Here is a 19,842-nt window from a genome sequence, read left to right on the forward strand (position 1 = left end):
TTACACATAGACTACAAATTAAGCTTTTTACATGTCTATTTATGATGGTGAGCGGCGTAAAATATGTGCTATGACGTGTATTTATTTGATTTGTAGATTTTTGGTAACAAAAAGAACAAAATTGCGATAGGAATTTGATGTAATAAGTGGAGGCTAATGATTGGTGGCAATATAACCAATGGAGTAGATAGAAGAACACATAGCTATCAAACAAAATTTAACATAAAGAAACAAAAAATTAATGTCCATTTTTAAACAATGAACATAAGAAACCATAAGAAAAGGAGAAGATGCATGTGATGGTGTTTTCTTTCATGACCTAGGCTTAGTATTATGGCTTTTTATCATCCACAATTTTCTCTCACGATTTTTCTATATTCCAATTTGATTTTTTTTTCATTGTTTGGTGTTTTATGAAACATATAACATGTTCTTTATACTTTTCCTCCATTAATGAAAATAACTATTTAATCATGTTGATCTTTTCGAAAAGCATTAAATTTAAGTCTTGGATTCCTCTTGTCAATCAGTCTATAAGTAGAAAGAAAATTGAATATATGAATACCAAATAAGTGAATAACAATATATATTTCTCAAAATGTATAGTTTACATCTGATATATCCAAATTACTTAGCTGTAAAATAATTAAAATCGAAAATTAAAATTGAGAAACAAAAGTATCTAATTTGCAAAGTAAATGTGGGGTTTCTAGCTATAAACATGAGTCATGACAGAGAGATTGGCCTCCTTGCGTCAGACACGCTTCGATATCTTCTTCTTAATTTTTCCCTTTTTCCTTTGTTTATTATTCCCAAATCAAATGATTAGTAGTTATCCTCATTGATTCTTTGTTATCCCCATCCAAGACAATAATACTAATAATAATGACAATGATTTGCTTCATGACAAAAATACTGTTCCTCTCTTAATCATTTTTATTTGTTAAGACAATGTATATACGCACATCTGATATCTTCTCCATTCCATTTTAAAATATATGTTTTAGAAAAAAAATTATTTTATACAAATAAATGTTTTATATTTACTATGCAGAAATTTTAAACTCTTAAAAAAAACTAATTAAATGACTACTGGTTAAAAATATCAGAAATTGGTCATAACAAAAATAATACATTTATAATAGCAGCGATTTAATCTGTTTTTTTCTAAATAAGTGAAAATATTAAAAATTTACTTTTTAAGAAACAGAGGTAGTAGTAATCTTTTTGTCAACGATTATATTAAAGCAGGATGCTAGAACTAGACTAGAATATTTGCTTAGTTGTTTTATCAGACCCGTTTACAGTATATGGTTACTTGAAAGCAAATGCGTCAACATAAAGCCCAAACATAATTATTTCCCCACTTTTAAGGCCCAAACTCTACCCGGTCCGGTTTGGTTCAAACAAAAACGACGTCGTCTCCATCTTTCCACTTTTGGATTTTCCCTTATTTTTTTCCTTTTCCTATTTTAAATACCTTTCAAGGGGTTTATGAAGGGCTTTGACACCCTCTCTGCTTCTTCTCCCGTCTTCAGACACAACTCGTACGGTTTCTTGTCTCTCAGGGCAAAACCCTAACCCTAATTTCCCGTCATGCTGAAGCTCCTCTCTTCAACCGCTCACACCATCCATCACTCTAATCCGTCTCCTCGGGTCGGGTCAAACCCAATTAAGACTCCACTCTTCAAGGCACTGAGTCAGCTAACCGGATGGAACCGGAGCTCCCAAGAGTTGAGTCGTCGCGCTTTCTGCTCTAACCAAAGTGACGCCGCCGCCGATCCCAAGTCAGATGCGTCGAATCCCGAAGCTTCCGACACGAAATCGTCCTCTGCGGTTGTTGTCTCAACGACCACTACTAGCCTCGACGATTATCAAACGGTTTGTATAATTTTTATTTTTCTTAAAGTTTACATTTTTATGAAACTTTAAGAGTTTTGTGATCATGGGTTTTGTTGAAAATGCATTTGCTTATGCTTTAGATTCCCTCAGATCATATAGAGAATGCAATTCAATTAGTAAAAAAGAGGCAAAGGTAGAACCTTTAATAGTTTTGTGATCATGGGTTTGTTGAAATGCATTTTCATATGCTTTAGATTTAGTCAGATCATATAGAGAATGCAATTTAATTACCAAAAGGAGGTAAAGGTGGAACCTTTAATAGCTTTGGTGTTGTTTAATTACAGGTTATAGCATTGCCGTTGCCCAAGAAGCCTCTTTTCCCTGGGTTTTACATGCCAATCTATGTCAAGGTATGTTGTTACGGAGATTTTTTTTGGGGATATAAACATTTCTTAAGAATTTTAATTTTAAATAAATAAAAAATTCATACGGTTGTGTCTTGATCCGACCATGTTTTGCTGTCCACTAGGTTGGACTGTCTTTGATGTTTATTGTCTCTGCTTTGTGTGTGTGTGTAGGATCGTAAATTAATTGAAGCTTTACAAGAGAGCATGAGGAGACAAACTCCATACGCAGGGGCTTTCCTTTTGAAGGATGACGAGGCTTCAGCTGATTCATCTTCTTCCTCTACTACCTGTGAGACAGAGAATGTTCTAGAGAAGTTTAAAGGCAAAGAGTTGCTCAACCGTATGCACGAAGTTGGCACACTTGCTCAGGTACCCTTCTCTTGATGCTGCACGTTTAGTCTCTGTTTGAAAATGACTTTAACCAATTGCTAATTTTTTTTAGATTTCAAGTATCCAAGGTGAGCAAGTCATACTCATTGGTCGCAGACGTCTTCGTATAACAGATATGGTAAGTTAATCTTATTGCTGTGTATAGACTTGTGTTATTGACAAAACAATGTGATTTGTTTTTTTGTTACAGGTGAGTGAAGATCCTCTATCAGTCAAAGTTGAACATATAAAGGTGTGTGTTTCTGTTTCTTCCCTTTCCTTTTTGTTATACAAGACTTGTGGTTTCTGTTTCCTTTTGAAAATTTATGAGTCTTTGTTATGTGTGTGCCTTTGTTATTTCTCCTGCAGAACAAGGCGTATGATAAGGACGATGATGTCATCAAGGCGACTTACTTTGAAGTTATGTCGACACTTAGGGATGTCTTAAAGACAACTTCACTATGGAGAGATCAAGTTCGGACTTATACTCAGGCATGCTCTCTTCATATTTTGCACTGCTTGTGATTGCATAATATGTCAAAATGATCAGTATCTTAGTAGATTTTTTTTTTCAATTTATGCAGCATATAGGTGACTTCAATTATCAACATTTAGCCGATTTTGGAGCTGGGATCTCTGGCGCTAACAAACATGAAAATCAGGGAGTTCTTGAAGAACTGGATGTAAGTAAACCAGTGTTATAAAAACTGGTATTCGGACCTAAACAAAATGATTTTTTTAAAAAAAAAATCGAATCTAGGCACTCAAAATATCGATTTTTTGAACCATAAGTCTATTAATTTTAAGTGTTGAATCTGAGATTACTTCAAAAAGGATGATATTTTTTCACTATTAGTCAGCTTCTCATATTGGTTTGTTCCATCCAGGTCCATAAACGTCTGGAGTTGACGCTAGATTTGCTGAAAAAAGAAGTGGAAGTTAACAAGATTCAGGTACTTCATCATGCCTTCACTTTCCATATTTCTTTTTTTTGTAAATGGTTGTTTTAATCTAACAATGAATACCTCATCATCACTTATGATTTTAGGCATCCATAGCAAAAACTGTTGAAGAAAAATTTAGTGGTGAGCGACGACAAATCGTGCTAAAGGAGCAACTAAAGGCTATAAAAAAGGTTTATTCATCTCAGCCTCTCAAATCATGTCTGCTCTATAGTATCATTGGTTGATACGTATCGTGTGTTACAAATGCAGGAGCTTGGGGTGGAGACAGATGGCAAATCTGCATTTTCTGGTTAGTACTACCAGTAGTACATTAATAGAGAGATTCAACTTTTCAGATGTTGATAAAGTCTTATTCTTTTCTGCAGAGAAGTTTAAGGAAAGGATTGAAGTTAATAAAGACAAGATACCAAAACATGTATTAAAAGTCATAGAAGAAAATCTTACAAAACTGCAGCTTTTAGAACCAACTTCAAGCGAGTTTGATGTGACGCTTAACTACCTTGATTGGTTGACCGTGCTACCGTGGGGAAACATCAGGTTTTGCTATTGTGTAATTGGTTTCTTTTCCTGTTTGCATTGATTGAGAAGCCTCAGTTATAATACTCATATTAAACTTGGTTTGCAGTGATGAGAATTTTGATGTCTTAAGAGCAGAAAAGATTCTTAACGAGGATCATTATGGTTTATCTGATGTGAAAGAGAGAATACTAGAGTTTATTGCTGTGGGAAGTCTCAGAGGCACTTCTCAAGGTCTTTCTAGTTTCACTCTTCTTTACTGAAAAGACTTTTTAAGTTATGAAACTGAAAGTTTGTTAAAATGTGTCAACAGGGAAGATCATCTGTCTCTCAGGGCCACCTGGAGTAGGAAAAACTAGCATAGGCCGTTCTATAGCACGTGCGCTTGACCGCAAGTTCTTCCGGTTCTCTGTTGGTGGACTATCTGATGTTGCCGAGATTAATGTAATACTACATGTCAAAGCTTTAATGTTTCAAAATCTGTTAAGCATAGATTTTAAAATCATATGTTCTCTACTGTGTTTAGGGACATCGTCGAACATACATTGGTGCCATGCCTGGAAAGTTAGTCCAGTGTCTAAAGACTGTGGGAACAGAGAATCCTATCATTCTGATCGATGAGATTGATAAGGTAAGTCTTTTAGTATTTGAATTGGTTAGAGATACATTGGTTAATGTTTGTCCATTGTTTCTTTGTCAGCTTGGAAAGGGACACTCTGGTGATCCAGCCAGTGCGTTGTTGGAGGTTATGGATCCAGAGCAGAATGCAAATTTTAGAGATCACTATCTTGATGTTACTATTGACTTATCCAAGGTTTGTTACCAATACTATATTATACTTCTTTCATATGCAATACTACATTATTGGCAGTACTGTGTTTGACTTTTTTTTTGCAGGTTTTATTTGTGTGCACAGCAAATGTGATAGATACGATTCCGAAACCACTGCTAGATAGAATGGAGGTGATTAGTCTAGCAGGGTATATCACTGATGAGAAGTTGCATATTGCTAGAGACTTTTTGGTTAAAAACACATGCAGAGACTGTGGCATCAAGCCTGAACAGGTCCTCACTCTCTTAACAATTGCTGTTCTTTAGTTTCTTTTCCTTCATTATTTGAATGTGTTCTTGTTGTGAGAGATTTTCTCAAGATCTTTGTAATCCTGCCAGGTTGGTGTGAGCGATGCAGCTCTTCTTTCTTTGATTGAAAATTACTGCAGAGAAGCTGGAGTTAGAAGTCTCCACAAGAACATTGAGAAGATCTACCGTAAGGTATATTCACAAGAATTTTACATTCCAAACTGTTGGACTCGGCCGGTTTTAGAGATTTAGGAACTGTTCGGTTATTTACAAAATTCGGTTAGGTTTTGGTTCAGTTATTTTAGTTTTCGGATCGGTTTTGGTTATTTTGGTTCAGATAAATGTGCTTAGGCCTAGTTGTTTACTTGAATCTAACACCATTTGATTTCTTTGGCAGATTGCACTTAAACTAGTACGCCAAAGAGCATCCACGGTAGTGCCTGCAGTTTCTGTTGATGTGACTGACACTGAAGATACTAAACCTTTAGCCAAGACTGATTCAGAGACCTCTACAGAAGGATCCACTGTCTTGACAGATGAGTCAGCAACAAAGACTGAGCAGAGTGGAGTGGTAGCTGAAAAGGTTATGATTGAAGAATCAAACCTTGCGGATTACTTAGGCAAACCAGTTTTCCACACAGACAAGATCTATGAAAAGACACCAGTAGGGGTAGTAATGGGTCTAGCCTGGACATCCATGGGTGGCTCAACGCTATACATAGAGACAACCTTTGTGGAAGAAGTAGAACGCAAAGGCCGTCTTCGAATAACAGGCCAGCTTGGGAGTGTGATGAAAGAAAGCGCACAGATAGCTCACACGGTCGCCAGAAGAATCATGCTGGAGAAAGAACCTGATAACCTCTTCTTGGCGAACTCAAAGCTTCATCTACACGTTCCAGAAGGAGCCACGCCAAAAGACGGTCCAAGCGCAGGATGCACAATGATCACTTCGTTGCTTTCACTTGCTATGAAGAAGCCTGTAAGGAAGGATCTTGCAATGACGGGAGAAGTCACTCTCACCGGTAGAATACTTCCAATAGGTGGAGTAAGTCACACGCTACACTTATAGCCTTCTCAGTTTCTTTTAAGTTGTTAAATAATACTTAAACATCTCACAGGTTAAGGAGAAGACTATAGCTGCAAGAAGGTGTCAAGTGAAGATGATAATCTTTCCTGAGGCTAACCGTAAAGATTTTGATGAGCTTCCAGAAAACGTGAAAGAAGGGCTTGATGTTCACTTTGTCGATGAGTATGAGCAGATTTTCGAGCTAGCCTTTGGGTATGACCATTAGAAGAAGAAATTTGAGAAGTCTCACTCACTTGAGATCTTCCTAGTTGTTGTTGTTGCCAACTACACTTAAAAGAAAAAACTCATCATTTAATAATATTAATTTACAAAAAAAATTTATATATTTTAAATATATTTAAATATAAATAAAAAGATAATTGTTTTCTTGACAAAATGATAAGTTTTGATTTATATTTTAATTAGATTATTTTTTGTATTTAAGATGTATTGTTGAATAAATTTATTTTTAGAAATTATCTGATAAATAATATAAAATATTTAAAGTGTCAGTGAAAACATATATATTGATGAATTTAAATAGAAAAGAAATAATACAATGTTTTATTATATTTCTATAAATTATACATTTTAATTACCAGTTTATGACTATAATGGGTAACAATTCTGTGATTAACATGTGTTCTACATTTGTATTAATGTATGATAAACTCTTTTTCATGGTAAATGAGCATCTTTCAATTATTTTTATCAATTAATTTAATAAAACTTCATAATACTCCCTAAATCGATGGAATAACCAATATAAAATTATTATTTTCTTGATAAACGGAGACGACAAAGGCTCCAAACCTCTTTGAACATCATCATATGTTAGTGCAGGATTCAACTAGGCATTAAAACAATATTGTCATATTTTTTAAAATTTTCTCAAATCTATGGGCTAACCCCTAAAAAAATATTGAGTTTTTGGTAAATACTTTATATACTGAAGCCTATATTCTTTAGTGTTGTTTAAAAAATTTCTACCATATTCTACATTTGTATTAATATATGCTAAACTATTTTTCATGGTAAATGAGCATCGTTCAATTGTTTTTATCAATTAATTTAGTAAAACTTCATAATACCCCCATAATTGATGGAATAACCACTATAAAATTATTATTTTCTTGATAAACGGATAGCACAAAGGCTCCAAACCTCTTTGAACATCATCCATCATATGTTAGTGCAGGATGTAACTAGGCATTAAAACAATATTGTCATATTTTTTAAAATTTTCTCAAAATCTATGGGCTAACCTCTACAAAAATATTGAGTTTTTGGTAAATACTTTATATACTGAAGCCTATAATCTTTAGTGTTGTTTTAAAATTTCTACCATATTCTACATTTGTATTAATGTATGCTAAACTATTTTTATGGTAAATGAGCATCGTTCAGTTGTTTTTATCAATTAATTTAGTAAAACTTCATAATACCCCCCAAATCGATGGAATAACCACTATAGAATTATTATTTTCTTGATAAACGGAGAGCACAAAGACTCCAAACCTCTTTGAACATCATCATATGTTAGTGCATGATGCAACTAGGCATTAAAGCAATATTTTCATATTTTTTGAAATTTTCTCAAAATCTATGGGCTAACCCCTACAAAAATATTGAGTTTTTGGTAAATACTTTATATACTGAAGCCTATAATCTTTAGTGTTGTTTAAAATTTTCTATCATATTCTACATTTTTATTAATGTATGCTAAACTCTTTTTCATGGTAAATGAGCATCGTTCAATTGTTTTTATCAATTAATTTAGTAAAACTTCATAATACCCCCTAAATCGATGGAATAACCACTATAAAATTATTATTTTCTTGATAAACGGAGAGCACAAAGACTCCAAACCTCTTTGAACATCATCATATGTTAGTGCAGGATGCAACTAGGCATTAAAACAATATTTCCATATTTTTTGAAATTTTCTCAAAATCTATGGGCTAACCCCCCCCTACAAAAATATTGAGTTTTTGGTAAATACTTTATATACTGAAGCCTATAATCTTTAGTGTTGTTTTAAAATTTCTACCATATTCTACATTTGTATTAATGTATGCTAAACTCTTTTTCATGGTAAATGAGCATCTTTCAAATTTTTTTATCAAATAATTTAATAAAACTTCATAATACTCCCTAAATCGATGGAATAACCACTATAAAATTATTATTTTCTTGATAAACGGAGACGACAAATGCTCCAAACCTCTTTGAACATCATCATATGTTAGTGCAGGATGCAAGTAGGCATTAAAACAATATTGTCATATTTTTTTGAAATTTTCTCAAAATCTATGGGCTAAACCCCCCCTACAAAAATATTGAGTTTTTGATAAATACTTTATATACTGAAGCCTATAATATTTAGTGTTGTTTTAAAATTTCTACCATATTCTACATTTTTATTAATGTATGGTAAACTCTTTTTCATGGTAAATGAGCATCGTTCAATTGTTTTTATCAATTAATTTAGTAAAACTTCATAATACCCCCTAAATCGATGGAATAACCACTATAAAATTCTTATTTTCTTGATAAACGGAGAGCACAAAGGCGCCAAACCTCTTTGAACATCATCATATGTTAGTGCAGGATGCAACTAGGCATTAAAACAATATTGTCATATTTTTTGAAATTTTCTCAAAATCTATGAGCTAACAACCCCTACAAAAATATTGAGTTTTTGGTAAATACTTTATATACTGAAGCCTATAATCTTTAGCGTTGTTTTAAAAATTTTACCGTATTCTACATTTGTATTAATGTATGCTAAACTCTTTTTCATGGTAAATGAGCATCGTTCAATTGTTTTTATCAATTAATTTAGTAAAACTTCATAATACCCCCTAAATCGATGGAATAACCACTATAAAATTATTATTTTCTTGATAAACGGAGACGACAAATGCTCTAAACCTCTTTGAACATCATCATATGTTAGTGCAGGATGCAACTAGGCATTAAAACAATATTGTCATATTTTTTTGAAATTTTCTCAAAATCTGTGGGCTAACCCCTACAAAAATATTGAGTTTTTGATAAATACTTTATATACTGAAACCTATAATCTTCAGTGTTGTTTTAAAATTTCTACCATATTCTACATTTGTATTAATGTATGCTAAACTATTTTTCATGGTAAATGAGCATCGTTCAATTGTTTTTATCAATTAATTTAGTAAAACTTCATAATACCCCCTAAATCGATGGAATAACCACTATAAAATTATTATTTTCTTGATAAACGGAGAGCACAAAGGCTCCAAACCTCTTTGAACATCATCATATGTTAGTGCAGGATGAAACTAGGCATTAAAACAGTATTGTCATATTTTTTGAAATTTTCTCAAAATCTATGGGCTAACCCCTACAAAAATATTGAGTTTTTGGTAAATACTTTATATACTGAAGCCTATAATCTTTAGTGTTGTTTCACAATTTCTACCATATTCTACATTTGTATTAATGTATGCTAAACTATTTTTTATGGTAAATGAGCATCGTTCAATTGATTTTATCAATTAATTTAGTAAAACTTCATAATACCCCCTAAATCGATGGAATAACCACTATAAAATTATTATTTTCTTGATAAACGGAGAGCACAAAGGATCCAAACCTCTTTCAACATCATCATATGTTAGTGCAGGATGCAACTAGGCATTAAAACAATATTTCATGTTTTTTGAAATTTTCTCAAAATCTATGGGCTAACCCCTACAAAAATATTGAGTTTTTGGTAAATACTTTATATATTGAAGCCTATAATCTTTAGAGTTGTTTTAAAATTTCTACCATATTCTACATTTGTATTAATGTATTCTAAACTATTTTTCATGGTAAATGAGCATCTTTCAATTGTTTTTATCTAATAATTTAATAAAACTTCATAATACTCCCTAAATCGATGGAATAACCACAATAAAATTATTATTTTCTTGATAAACCGAGACGACAAAGGCTCCAAACCTCTTTGAACATCATCATATGTTAGTGCAGGATGCAACTAGGCATTAAAACAATATTGTCATATTTTTTGAAATTTTCTCAAAATCTATGGGATAACAACCCCTACAAAAATATTGAGTTTTTGGTAAATACTTTATATACTGAAGCCTATAATCTTTAGTGTTGTTTTAAAATTTCTACCATATTCTACATTTGTATTAATGTATGCTAAACTATTTTTCATGGTAAATGAGCATCGTTCAATTGTTTTTATCAATTAATTTAGTAAAACTTCATAAAACCCCTTAAATCGATGGAATAACCACTATAAAATTATTATTTTCTTGATAAACGGAGAGCACAAAGGCTCCAAACCTCTTTGAACATCATCATATGTTAGTGCAGGATGCAACTAGGCATTAAAACAATAATGTCATATTTTTTGAAATTTTCTCAAAATCTATGGGCTAACCCCTACAAAAATATTTAGTTTTTGGTAAATACTTTATATACTGAAGCCTATAATCTTTACTGTTGTTTTAAAATTTCTACCATATTCTACATTTGTATTAATGTATGCTAAACTCTTTTTCATGGTAAATGAGCATCTTTCAATTGTTTTTATCAAATAATTTAATAAAACTTCATAATACCCCCTAAATCGATGGAATAACCACTATAAAATTATTTTTTTCTTGATAAACGGAGACGACAAAGGCTCCAAACCTCTTTGAACATCATCATATGTTAGTGCAGGATGCAACTAGGCATTAAAACAATATTGTCATATTTTTTGAAATTTTCTCAAAATCTATGGGCTAACAACCCCTACAAAAATATTGAGTTTTTGGTAAATAGTTTAAATATTGAAGCCTATAATCTTTAGTGTTGTTTTAAAATTTCTACCATATTCTACATTTGTATTAATGTATGCGAAACTATTTTTCATGGTAAATGAGCATCGTTCAATTGTTTTTATCAAATAATTTAGTAAAACTTCATAATACCCCCTAAATCGAAGGAATAACCACTATAAAATTATTATTTTTTTGATAAACGGAGAGCACAAAGGCTCCAAACCTCTTTGAACATCATCATATGTTAGTGCATGATGCAACTAGGCATTAAAACAATATTGTCATATTTTTGAAATTTTCTCAAAATCTATGGACTAACCCCTACAAAAATATTGAGTTTTTGGTAAATACTTTATATACTGAAGCCAATAATCTTTAGTATTGTTTTAAAATTTCTATCATATTCTACATTTGTATTAATGTATGCTAAACTATTTTTCATGGTAAATGAGCATCGTTCAATTGTGTTTATCAATTAATTTAGTAAAACTTCATAATACCCCTAAATCGATGGAATAACCACTATAAAATTATCATTTTCTTGATAAACAGAGAGCACAAAGGCTCCAAACCTCTTTGAACATAATCATATGTTAGTGCAGGATGCAACTAGGCATTAAAGCAATATTGTCATATTTTTTGAAATTTTCTCAAAATCTATGGGCTAACCCCTACAAAAATATTGAGTTTTTGGTAAATACTTTATATACTGAAGCCTATAATCTTTAGTGTTGTTTTAAAATTTCTACTATATTCTATATTTTTATTAATGTATACTAAATTCTTTTTCATGGTAAATGAGCATCGTTCAATTGTTTTTATCAATTAATTTAGTAAAACTTCATAATACCCCCTAAATCGATGGAATAACCACTATAAAATTATTATTTTCTTGATAAACGGAGAGCACAAAGGCTCCAAACCTCTTTGAACATCATCATAAGTTAGTGCAGGATGCAACTAGACATTAATAAAATATTGTCATATTTTTTGAAATTTTCTCAAAATCTATAGGCTAACCCCTACAAAAATATTGAGTTTTTGGTAAATACTTTATATACTGAAGCCTATAATCTTTAGTGTTGTTTTAAAATTTCTACCATATTCTACATTTTTATTAATGTATGCTAAACTCTTTTTCATGGTAAATGAGCATCGTTCAATTGTTATCAATTAATTTAGTAAAACTTCATAATACCCCCTAAATCGATAGAATAACCACTTTAAAATTATTATTTTCTTGATAAATGGAGAGCACAAAGGCTCCAAACCTCTTTGAACATAGCATATGTTAGTGCAGGATGCAACTAGGCATTAAAACAATATTGTCATATTTTTTGAAATTTTCTCAAAATCTATGGGCTAACCCCCCTACAAAAATATTGAGTTTTTGGTAAATACTTTATATACTGAAGCCTATAATCTTTAGTGTTGTTTTAAAATTTCTACCATATTCTACATTTGTATTAATGTATGCTAAACTATTTTTCATGGTAAATGAGCGTCGTTCAATTGTTTTTATCAATTAATTTAGTAAAACTTCATAATACCCCCTAAATCGATGGAATAACCACTATAAAATTATTATTTTCTTGAAAAACGGAGAGCACAAAGGCTCCAAACCTCTTTGAACATCATCATATGTTAGTGCAGGATGCAACTAGGCATTAAAACAATATTGTCATATTTTTTGAAATTTTCTCAAAATCTATGGGCTAACCCCCCTACAAAAATATTGAATTTTTGGTAAATACTTTATATACTGAACCTATCTTTTTGTTGTTTTTCAAAATTTTACATATTCTACATTTGTATTACTGTATGCTAAACTATTTTCATGGTAAATGAGCATCTTTCAATTTTTTTATCAAATTAATTAGTAAAACTTCATAATACCCCATAAATCGATGGAATAACCACTATAAAATTATTATTTTCTTGATAAACGGAGAGCACAAAGACTCCAAACCTCTTTGAACATCATCATATGTTAGTGCAGGATGCAACTAGGCATTAAAACAATATTGTCATATTTTTTGAAATTTTCTCAAAATCTATGGGCTAAACCCCTACAAAAATATTGAGTTTTTGGTAAATACTTTATATACTGAAGCCTATAATCTTTAGTGTTGTTTTAAAATTTCTATCATATTCTACATTTTTATTAATGTATGCTAAACTCTTTTTCATGGTAAATGAGCATCGTTCAATTGTTTTTATCAATTAATTTAGTAAAACTTCATAATACCCCCTAAATCGATGGAATAACCACTATAAAATTATTATTTTCTTGATAAACGGAGAGCGCAAAGGCTCCAAACCTCTTTGAACACCATCATAAGTTAGTGCAGAATGCAACTAGGCATTAAAACAATATTGTCATATTTTTTGAAATTTTCTCAAAATCTATGGGCTAACCCCCCTACAAAAATATTGAGTTTTTGGTAAATACTTTATATACTGAAGCCTATAATCTTTAGTGTTGTTTTAAAATTTCTACCATATTCTACATTTGTATTAATGTATGCTAAACTCTTTTTCATGGTAAATGAGCATCTTTCAATTTTTTTATCAATTAATTTTAATAAAACTTCATAATACTCCTAAATCGATGGAATAACCACTATAAAATTATTATTTTCTTGATAAACGGAGACGACAAAGGCTCCAAACCTCTTTGAACATCATCATATGTTAGTGCAGGAGTGCAACTAGGCATTAAAACAATATTGTCATATTTTTTTGAAATTTTCTCAAAATCTATGGGCTAAACCCTACAAAAATATTGAGTTTTTGGTAAATACTTTATATACTGAAGCCTATAATCTTTAGTGGTTTTAAAATTTCTATCATATTCACATTGTATTAATGTATGCTAAACTCTTTTCATGGTAAATGAGCATCGTTCAATTGTTTTATCAATTAATTTAGTAAAACTTCATAATACCCCTAAATCGATGGAATAACCACTATAAAATTATTATTTTCTTGATAAACGGAGAGCACAAAGGCGCCAAACCTCTTTGAACATCATATATGTTAGTGCAGGATGCAACTAGGCATTAAAACAATATTGTCATATTTTTTGAAATTTTCTCAAAATCTATGAGCAACACCCCTACAAAATCTATTGAGTTTTTGGTAAATACTTTATATACTGAAGCCTATAATCTTTAGCGTGTTTTTAAAAATTTTACCGTATTCTACATTTGTATTAATGTATGCTAAACTCTTTTCATGGTAAAGAGCATCGTTCAATTTTTTTATCAATTAATTAGTAAAACTTCATAATACCCCCTAAATCGCATGGAATAACCACTATAAAATTATTATTTTCTTGATAAACGGAGACGACAAATGCTCTAAACCTCTTTGAACATCATCATATGTTAGTGCAGGATGCAACTAGGCATTAAAACAATATATGTCATATTTTTTGAAATTTCTCAAAATCTATGGGCTAACCCCCTACAAAAAATATTGAGTTTTTGGTAAATACTTTATATACTGAAGCCTATAATCTTTAGTGTTGTTTTTAAAATTTCTACCATATTCTACATTTGTATTAATGTATGCTAAACTATTTTTCATGGTAAATGAGCGTCGGTCAATTGTTTTTATCAATTAATTTAGTTAAACTTCATAATTACCCTAAATCGATGGAATAACCACTATAAATTATTATTTTCTTGAAAAACGGAGAGCACAAAGGCTCCAAACCTCTTTGAACATCATCATATGTTAGTGCAGGATGCAAACTAGGCATTAAAAACAATATTGTCATATTTTTTGAAATTTTCTCAAAATCTATGGGCTAACCCCCTACAAAAATATTGAATTTTGGTAAATACTTTATATACTGAACCCTTTAATCTTTAGTGTTGTTTCAAAATGTTTACCATATTCTACATTTGTATTACTGTATGCTAAAACTATTTTTCATGGTAAATGAGCATCTTTCAATTGTTTTTATCAATTAATTAGTAAAATTCATAATACCCCCATAAATCGATGGATAACCACTATAAAATTATTATTTTCTTGATAAACGGAAGAGCACAAAGACTCCAAACCTCTTTGAACATCATCATATGTTAGTGCAGGATGCAAACTAGGCATTAAAACAATATTGTCATATTTTTTGAAATTTTCTCAAAATCTATGGGCTAACCCCTACAAAAATATTGAGTTTTTGGTAAATTCTTTATATACTGAAGCCCATAATCTTTAGTGATGTTTTAAAATTTCTACCATATTCTACATTTGTATTAATGTATGCTAAACTCTTTTTAATGGTAAATGAGCATCGTTCAATTGTTTTTATCAATTAATTTAGTAAAACTGCATAATACTCCCTAAATCGATGGAATAACCACTATAAAATTATTATTTTCTTGATAAACGGAGACGACAAAGACTCCAAACCTCTTTGAACATCATCATATGTTAGTGAAGGATGCAACTAGGCATTAAAACAATATTGTCATATTTTTTGAAATTTTCTCAAAATCTATGGGCTAACCCCTACGAAAATATTGAGTTTTTGGTAAATACTTTATATACTGAAGCCTATAATCTTTAGTGTTGTTTTAAAATTTCTACCATATTCTACATTTGTATTAATGTATGCTAAACTATTTTTCATGGTAAATGAGCATCGTTCAATTTTTTTTTATCAATTAATTTAGTAAAACTTCATAATACCACCTAAATCGATGGAATAACCACTATAAAATTATTATTTTCTTGATAAACGGAGAGCACACAGGCTCCAAACCTCTTTGAACATCATCATATGTTAGTTCAGGATGCAACTAGGCATTAAAACAATATTGTCATATTTTTTGAAATTTTCTCAAAATCTATGGGCTAACCCCTACAAAAATATTGAGTTTTTGGTAAATACTTTATATACTGAAGCCTATAATCTTTAGTGTTGTTTTAAAATTTCTACCATATTCTACATTTGTATTAATGTATGCTAAACTCTTTTTCATGGTAAATGAGCATCGTTCAATTGTTTTTATCAATTAATTTAGTAAAGCTTCATAATACCCCCTAAATCTATGGAATAACCACTATAAAATTATTATTTTCTTGATAAACGAAGAGCACAAAGGCTCCAAACCTATTTGAACATCATCATATGTTAGTGCAGGATGCAACTAGGCATTAAAACAATATTGTCATAATTTTTGAAATTTTCTCAAAATCTATGGGCTAACCCCTACAAAAATATTGAGTTTTTGGTAAATACTTTATATACTGAAGCCTATAATCTTTAGTGTTGTTTTAAAATTTCTACCATATTCTACATTTGTATTAATGTATATTCATATTTTTGAAATTTTCTCAAAATCTATGGGCTAACCCCTACAAAAATTTGAGTTTTTGGTAAATACTTTATATACTAAAGCCCATAATCTTTAGTGTTGTTTTAAATTTCTAACCATATTCTACATTTGTATTAATGTATGCTAAACTCTTTTTCATGGTAAATGAGCATCGTTCAATTGTTTTTATCAATTAATTTAGTAAAACTTCATAACACTCCCTAAATCGATGGAATAACCACTATAAATTATTATTTTCTTGATAAACGGAGACGACAAAGGCTCCAAACCTCTTTGAACATCATCATATGTTAGTGCAGGATGCAACTAGGCATTAAAAAAATATTATCATATTTTTTGAAATTTTCTCAAAATCTATGGGCTAACCCCTACAAAAATATTGAGTTTTTGGTAAATATTTTATATACTAAAGCCTATAATCTTTAGTGTTGTTTTAAAATTTCTAACCATATTCTAAATTTGTATTAATGTATACTAAACTCATTTTCATGGTAAATGAGCATCGTTCAATTGTTTTTATCAATTAATTTAGTAAAACTTCATAATACTCCCTAAATCGATGGAATAACCACTATAAAATTATTATTTTCTTGATAAACGGAGACGACAAAGGCTCCAAACCTCTTTGAACATCATCATATGTTAGTGTAGGATGCAACTAGGAATTAAAAAAATATTGTCATATTTTTTGAAATTTTCTCAAAATCAATGGGCTAACCCCTACAAAAACATTGAAATTTTGGTAATTCGTTATATAATGAAGCCCATAATATGTAGTGTTGTTTTAAAATTTCTACCATATTCTACATTTGTATTAATGTATGCTAAACTCATTTTCATGGTAAATGAGCATCGTTCAATTATTTTTTCACTTAATTTTGTAAGTCTTCATAACACTCCCTAAATCGACAGAATAACCACTATAAAATTATTATTTTCTTGATAAACGGAGACGACAAAGGCTCCAAACCTCTTTGAACATCATCATATGTTAGTGCAGGATGCAACCAAGCATTAAAACAATATATTCATATTTTTTGAAATTTTCTCAAAATCTATGGGCTAACCCCTACAAAATATTGAGTTTTTGGTAAATTTGTTATATAATGAAGCCCATAATATTTAGTGTTGTTTTAAAATTTCTACCATATTCTACATTTGTATTAATGTATGCTAAACTCTTTTTCATGGTAAATGAGCATCGTTCAATTGTTTTTATCAATTAATTTAGTAAAACTTCATAACACTCCCTAAATCGATGGAATAACCACTATAAAATTATTATTTTCTTGATAAACGGAGACGACAAAGGCTCCAAACCTCTTTGAACATCATCATATGTTAGTGCAGGATGCAACTAGGCATTAAAACAATATTGTCATTTTTTTGAAATTTTCTCAAAATCTATGGGCTAACCCCTACAAAATATTGAGTTTTTGGTAATTCTTTATATACTGAAGCCCATAATCTGTAGTGTTTTTTTTTAAATTTCTACCATATTCTACATTTGTATTAATGTATGCTAAACTCTTTTTCATGGTAAATGAGCATCGTTCAATTGTTTTTATCAATTAATTTAGTAAAACTTCATAACACTCCCTAAATCGATGGAATAACCACTATAAAATTATTATTTTCTTGATAAACGGAGATGACAAAGGCTCCAAACCTCTTTGAACATCATCATATGTTAGTGAAGGATGCAACCAAGCATTAAAACAATATATTCATATTTTTTGAAATTTTCTCAAAATCTATGGGCTAACCCCTACAAAAATATTGAGTTTTTGGTAAATTCGTTATATAATGAAGCCCATAATCTTTAGTGTTTTTTAAAAATTTTTACCATATTCTACATTTGTATTAATGTATGCTAAACTCTTTTTCATGGTAAATGAGTATCGTTCAATTGTTTTTATCAATTATTTTAGTAAAACTTCATAATACTCCCTAAATCGATGGAATAACCACTATAAAATTATTATTTTCTTGATAAACGGAGACGACAAAGGCTCCAAACCTCTTTGAACATCATCATATGTTAGTGAGGATGCAACTAGCATTAAAACAATATATTCATATTTTTTGAAATTTTCTCAAAATCTATGGGCTAACCCCTACAAAAATATTGAGTTTTTGGTAATACTTTATATACTGAAGCCTATAATCTTTAGTGTTGTTTTAAATTTCTAACCATATTCTAACATTTGTATAATGTATGCTAAACTCTTTTTCATGGTAAATGAGCATCGTTCAATTGTTTTTATCAATTAATTTAGTAAAACTTCATAACACTCCCTAAATCGATGGAATAACCACTATAAAATTATTTTCTTGATAAACGGAGACGACAAGGCTCCAAACCTCTTTGAACATCATCATATGTTAGTGCAGGATGCAACTAGGCATTAAAAAAATTTATCATATTTTTTGAAATTTTCTCAAAATCTATGGGCTAACCCTACAAAAATATTGAGTTTTGGTAAATTCTTATATACTAAAGCCTATAATCTTTAGTGTTGTTTTAAATTTCTAACCATATTCTACATTTGTATTAATGTATGCTAAACTCTTTTTCATGGTAAATGAGCATCGTTCAATTGTTTTTATCAATTAATTTAGTAAAAACTTCATAACACTCCCTAAATCGATGGAATAACCACTATAAAATTATTATTTTCTTGATAAACGGAGACGACAAAGGCTCCAAACCTCTTGAACATCATCATATGTTAGTGAAGGATGCAACTAGGCATTAAAACAATATTGTCATATTTTTTGAAATTTTCTCAAAATCTATGGGAACCCCTACAAAAATATTGAGTTTTTGGTAAATTCTTAATATACTGAAGCCCATAATCTTTAGTGATGTTTTAAAATTTCTACCATATTCTACATTTGTATTAATGTATGCTAAACTCTTTTTCATGGTAAATGAGCATCGTTCAATTGTTTTTTCAATTAATTTAGTAAAATTCATAACACTCCCTAAATCGATGGAATAACCACTATAAAATTATTATTTTCTTGATAAACGGAGACGACAAAGGCTCCAAACCTCTTTGAACATCATCATATGTTAGTGAAGGATGCAACCAAGCATTAAAACAATATATTCATATTTTTTGAAATTTTCTCAAAATCTATGACCCTACAAAAATTTTGAGTTTTTGGTAAATTCGTTATATACTGAAGCCATATCTTTAGTGTTGTTTTAAATTTCTAACATATTCTACATTTGTATTAACTCTTTGAACATCATCATATGTTAGTGCAGGATGCAACTAGGCATTAAAAATATATTATCATATTTTTGAAATTTTTCAAAATCTATGGGCTAAACCCCTACAAAATATTGAGTTTTTGGTAAATACTTTATATACTAAAGCCTATAATCTTTAGTGTTGTTTTAAAATTTCT

The 19,842-nt window shown here is 30.3% G+C and overlaps 1 protein-coding gene and 1 long non-coding RNA gene across 2 annotated transcripts in view; one reads left to right on the forward strand and one right to left on the reverse strand.

Annotated features, from left to right (window-relative positions):
* Positions 1-576: 576 nt before the first annotated feature.
* On the forward strand, positions 577-6,702 carry LOC103850014 (lon protease homolog 4, chloroplastic/mitochondrial). The gene is made up of 19 exons (XM_009126717.3): positions 577-1,881; positions 2,187-2,252; positions 2,421-2,618; positions 2,692-2,757; positions 2,830-2,871; positions 2,988-3,110; positions 3,203-3,301; positions 3,506-3,571; positions 3,667-3,753; positions 3,833-3,872; positions 3,949-4,120; positions 4,209-4,333; positions 4,413-4,543; positions 4,626-4,730; positions 4,800-4,913; positions 4,997-5,164; positions 5,270-5,371; positions 5,577-6,224; positions 6,298-6,702. The coding sequence occupies exons 1-19, from the start codon at positions 1,597-1,599 to the stop codon at positions 6,469-6,471; spliced, it is 2,811 nt and encodes a 936-aa protein (XP_009124965.1). The 5' UTR covers positions 577-1,596; the 3' UTR covers positions 6,472-6,702.
* Positions 6,703-17,106: 10,404 nt separating this feature from the next.
* LOC117134126 overlaps positions 17,107-19,842 on the reverse strand; it is a 5,382-nt gene continuing 2,646 nt past the window's right edge. The window contains exon 2 of the long non-coding RNA XR_004458286.1: positions 17,107-17,491. This is a non-coding gene — a long non-coding RNA (uncharacterized LOC117134126). The remainder of the gene's footprint in view (positions 17,492-19,842) is intronic.

Source organism: Brassica rapa, chromosome A01 (assembly GCF_000309985.2).
Source record: "Brassica rapa cultivar Chiifu-401-42 chromosome A01, CAAS_Brap_v3.01, whole genome shotgun sequence".
Lineage (NCBI taxonomy): Eukaryota > Viridiplantae > Streptophyta > Magnoliopsida > Brassicales > Brassicaceae > Brassica > Brassica rapa.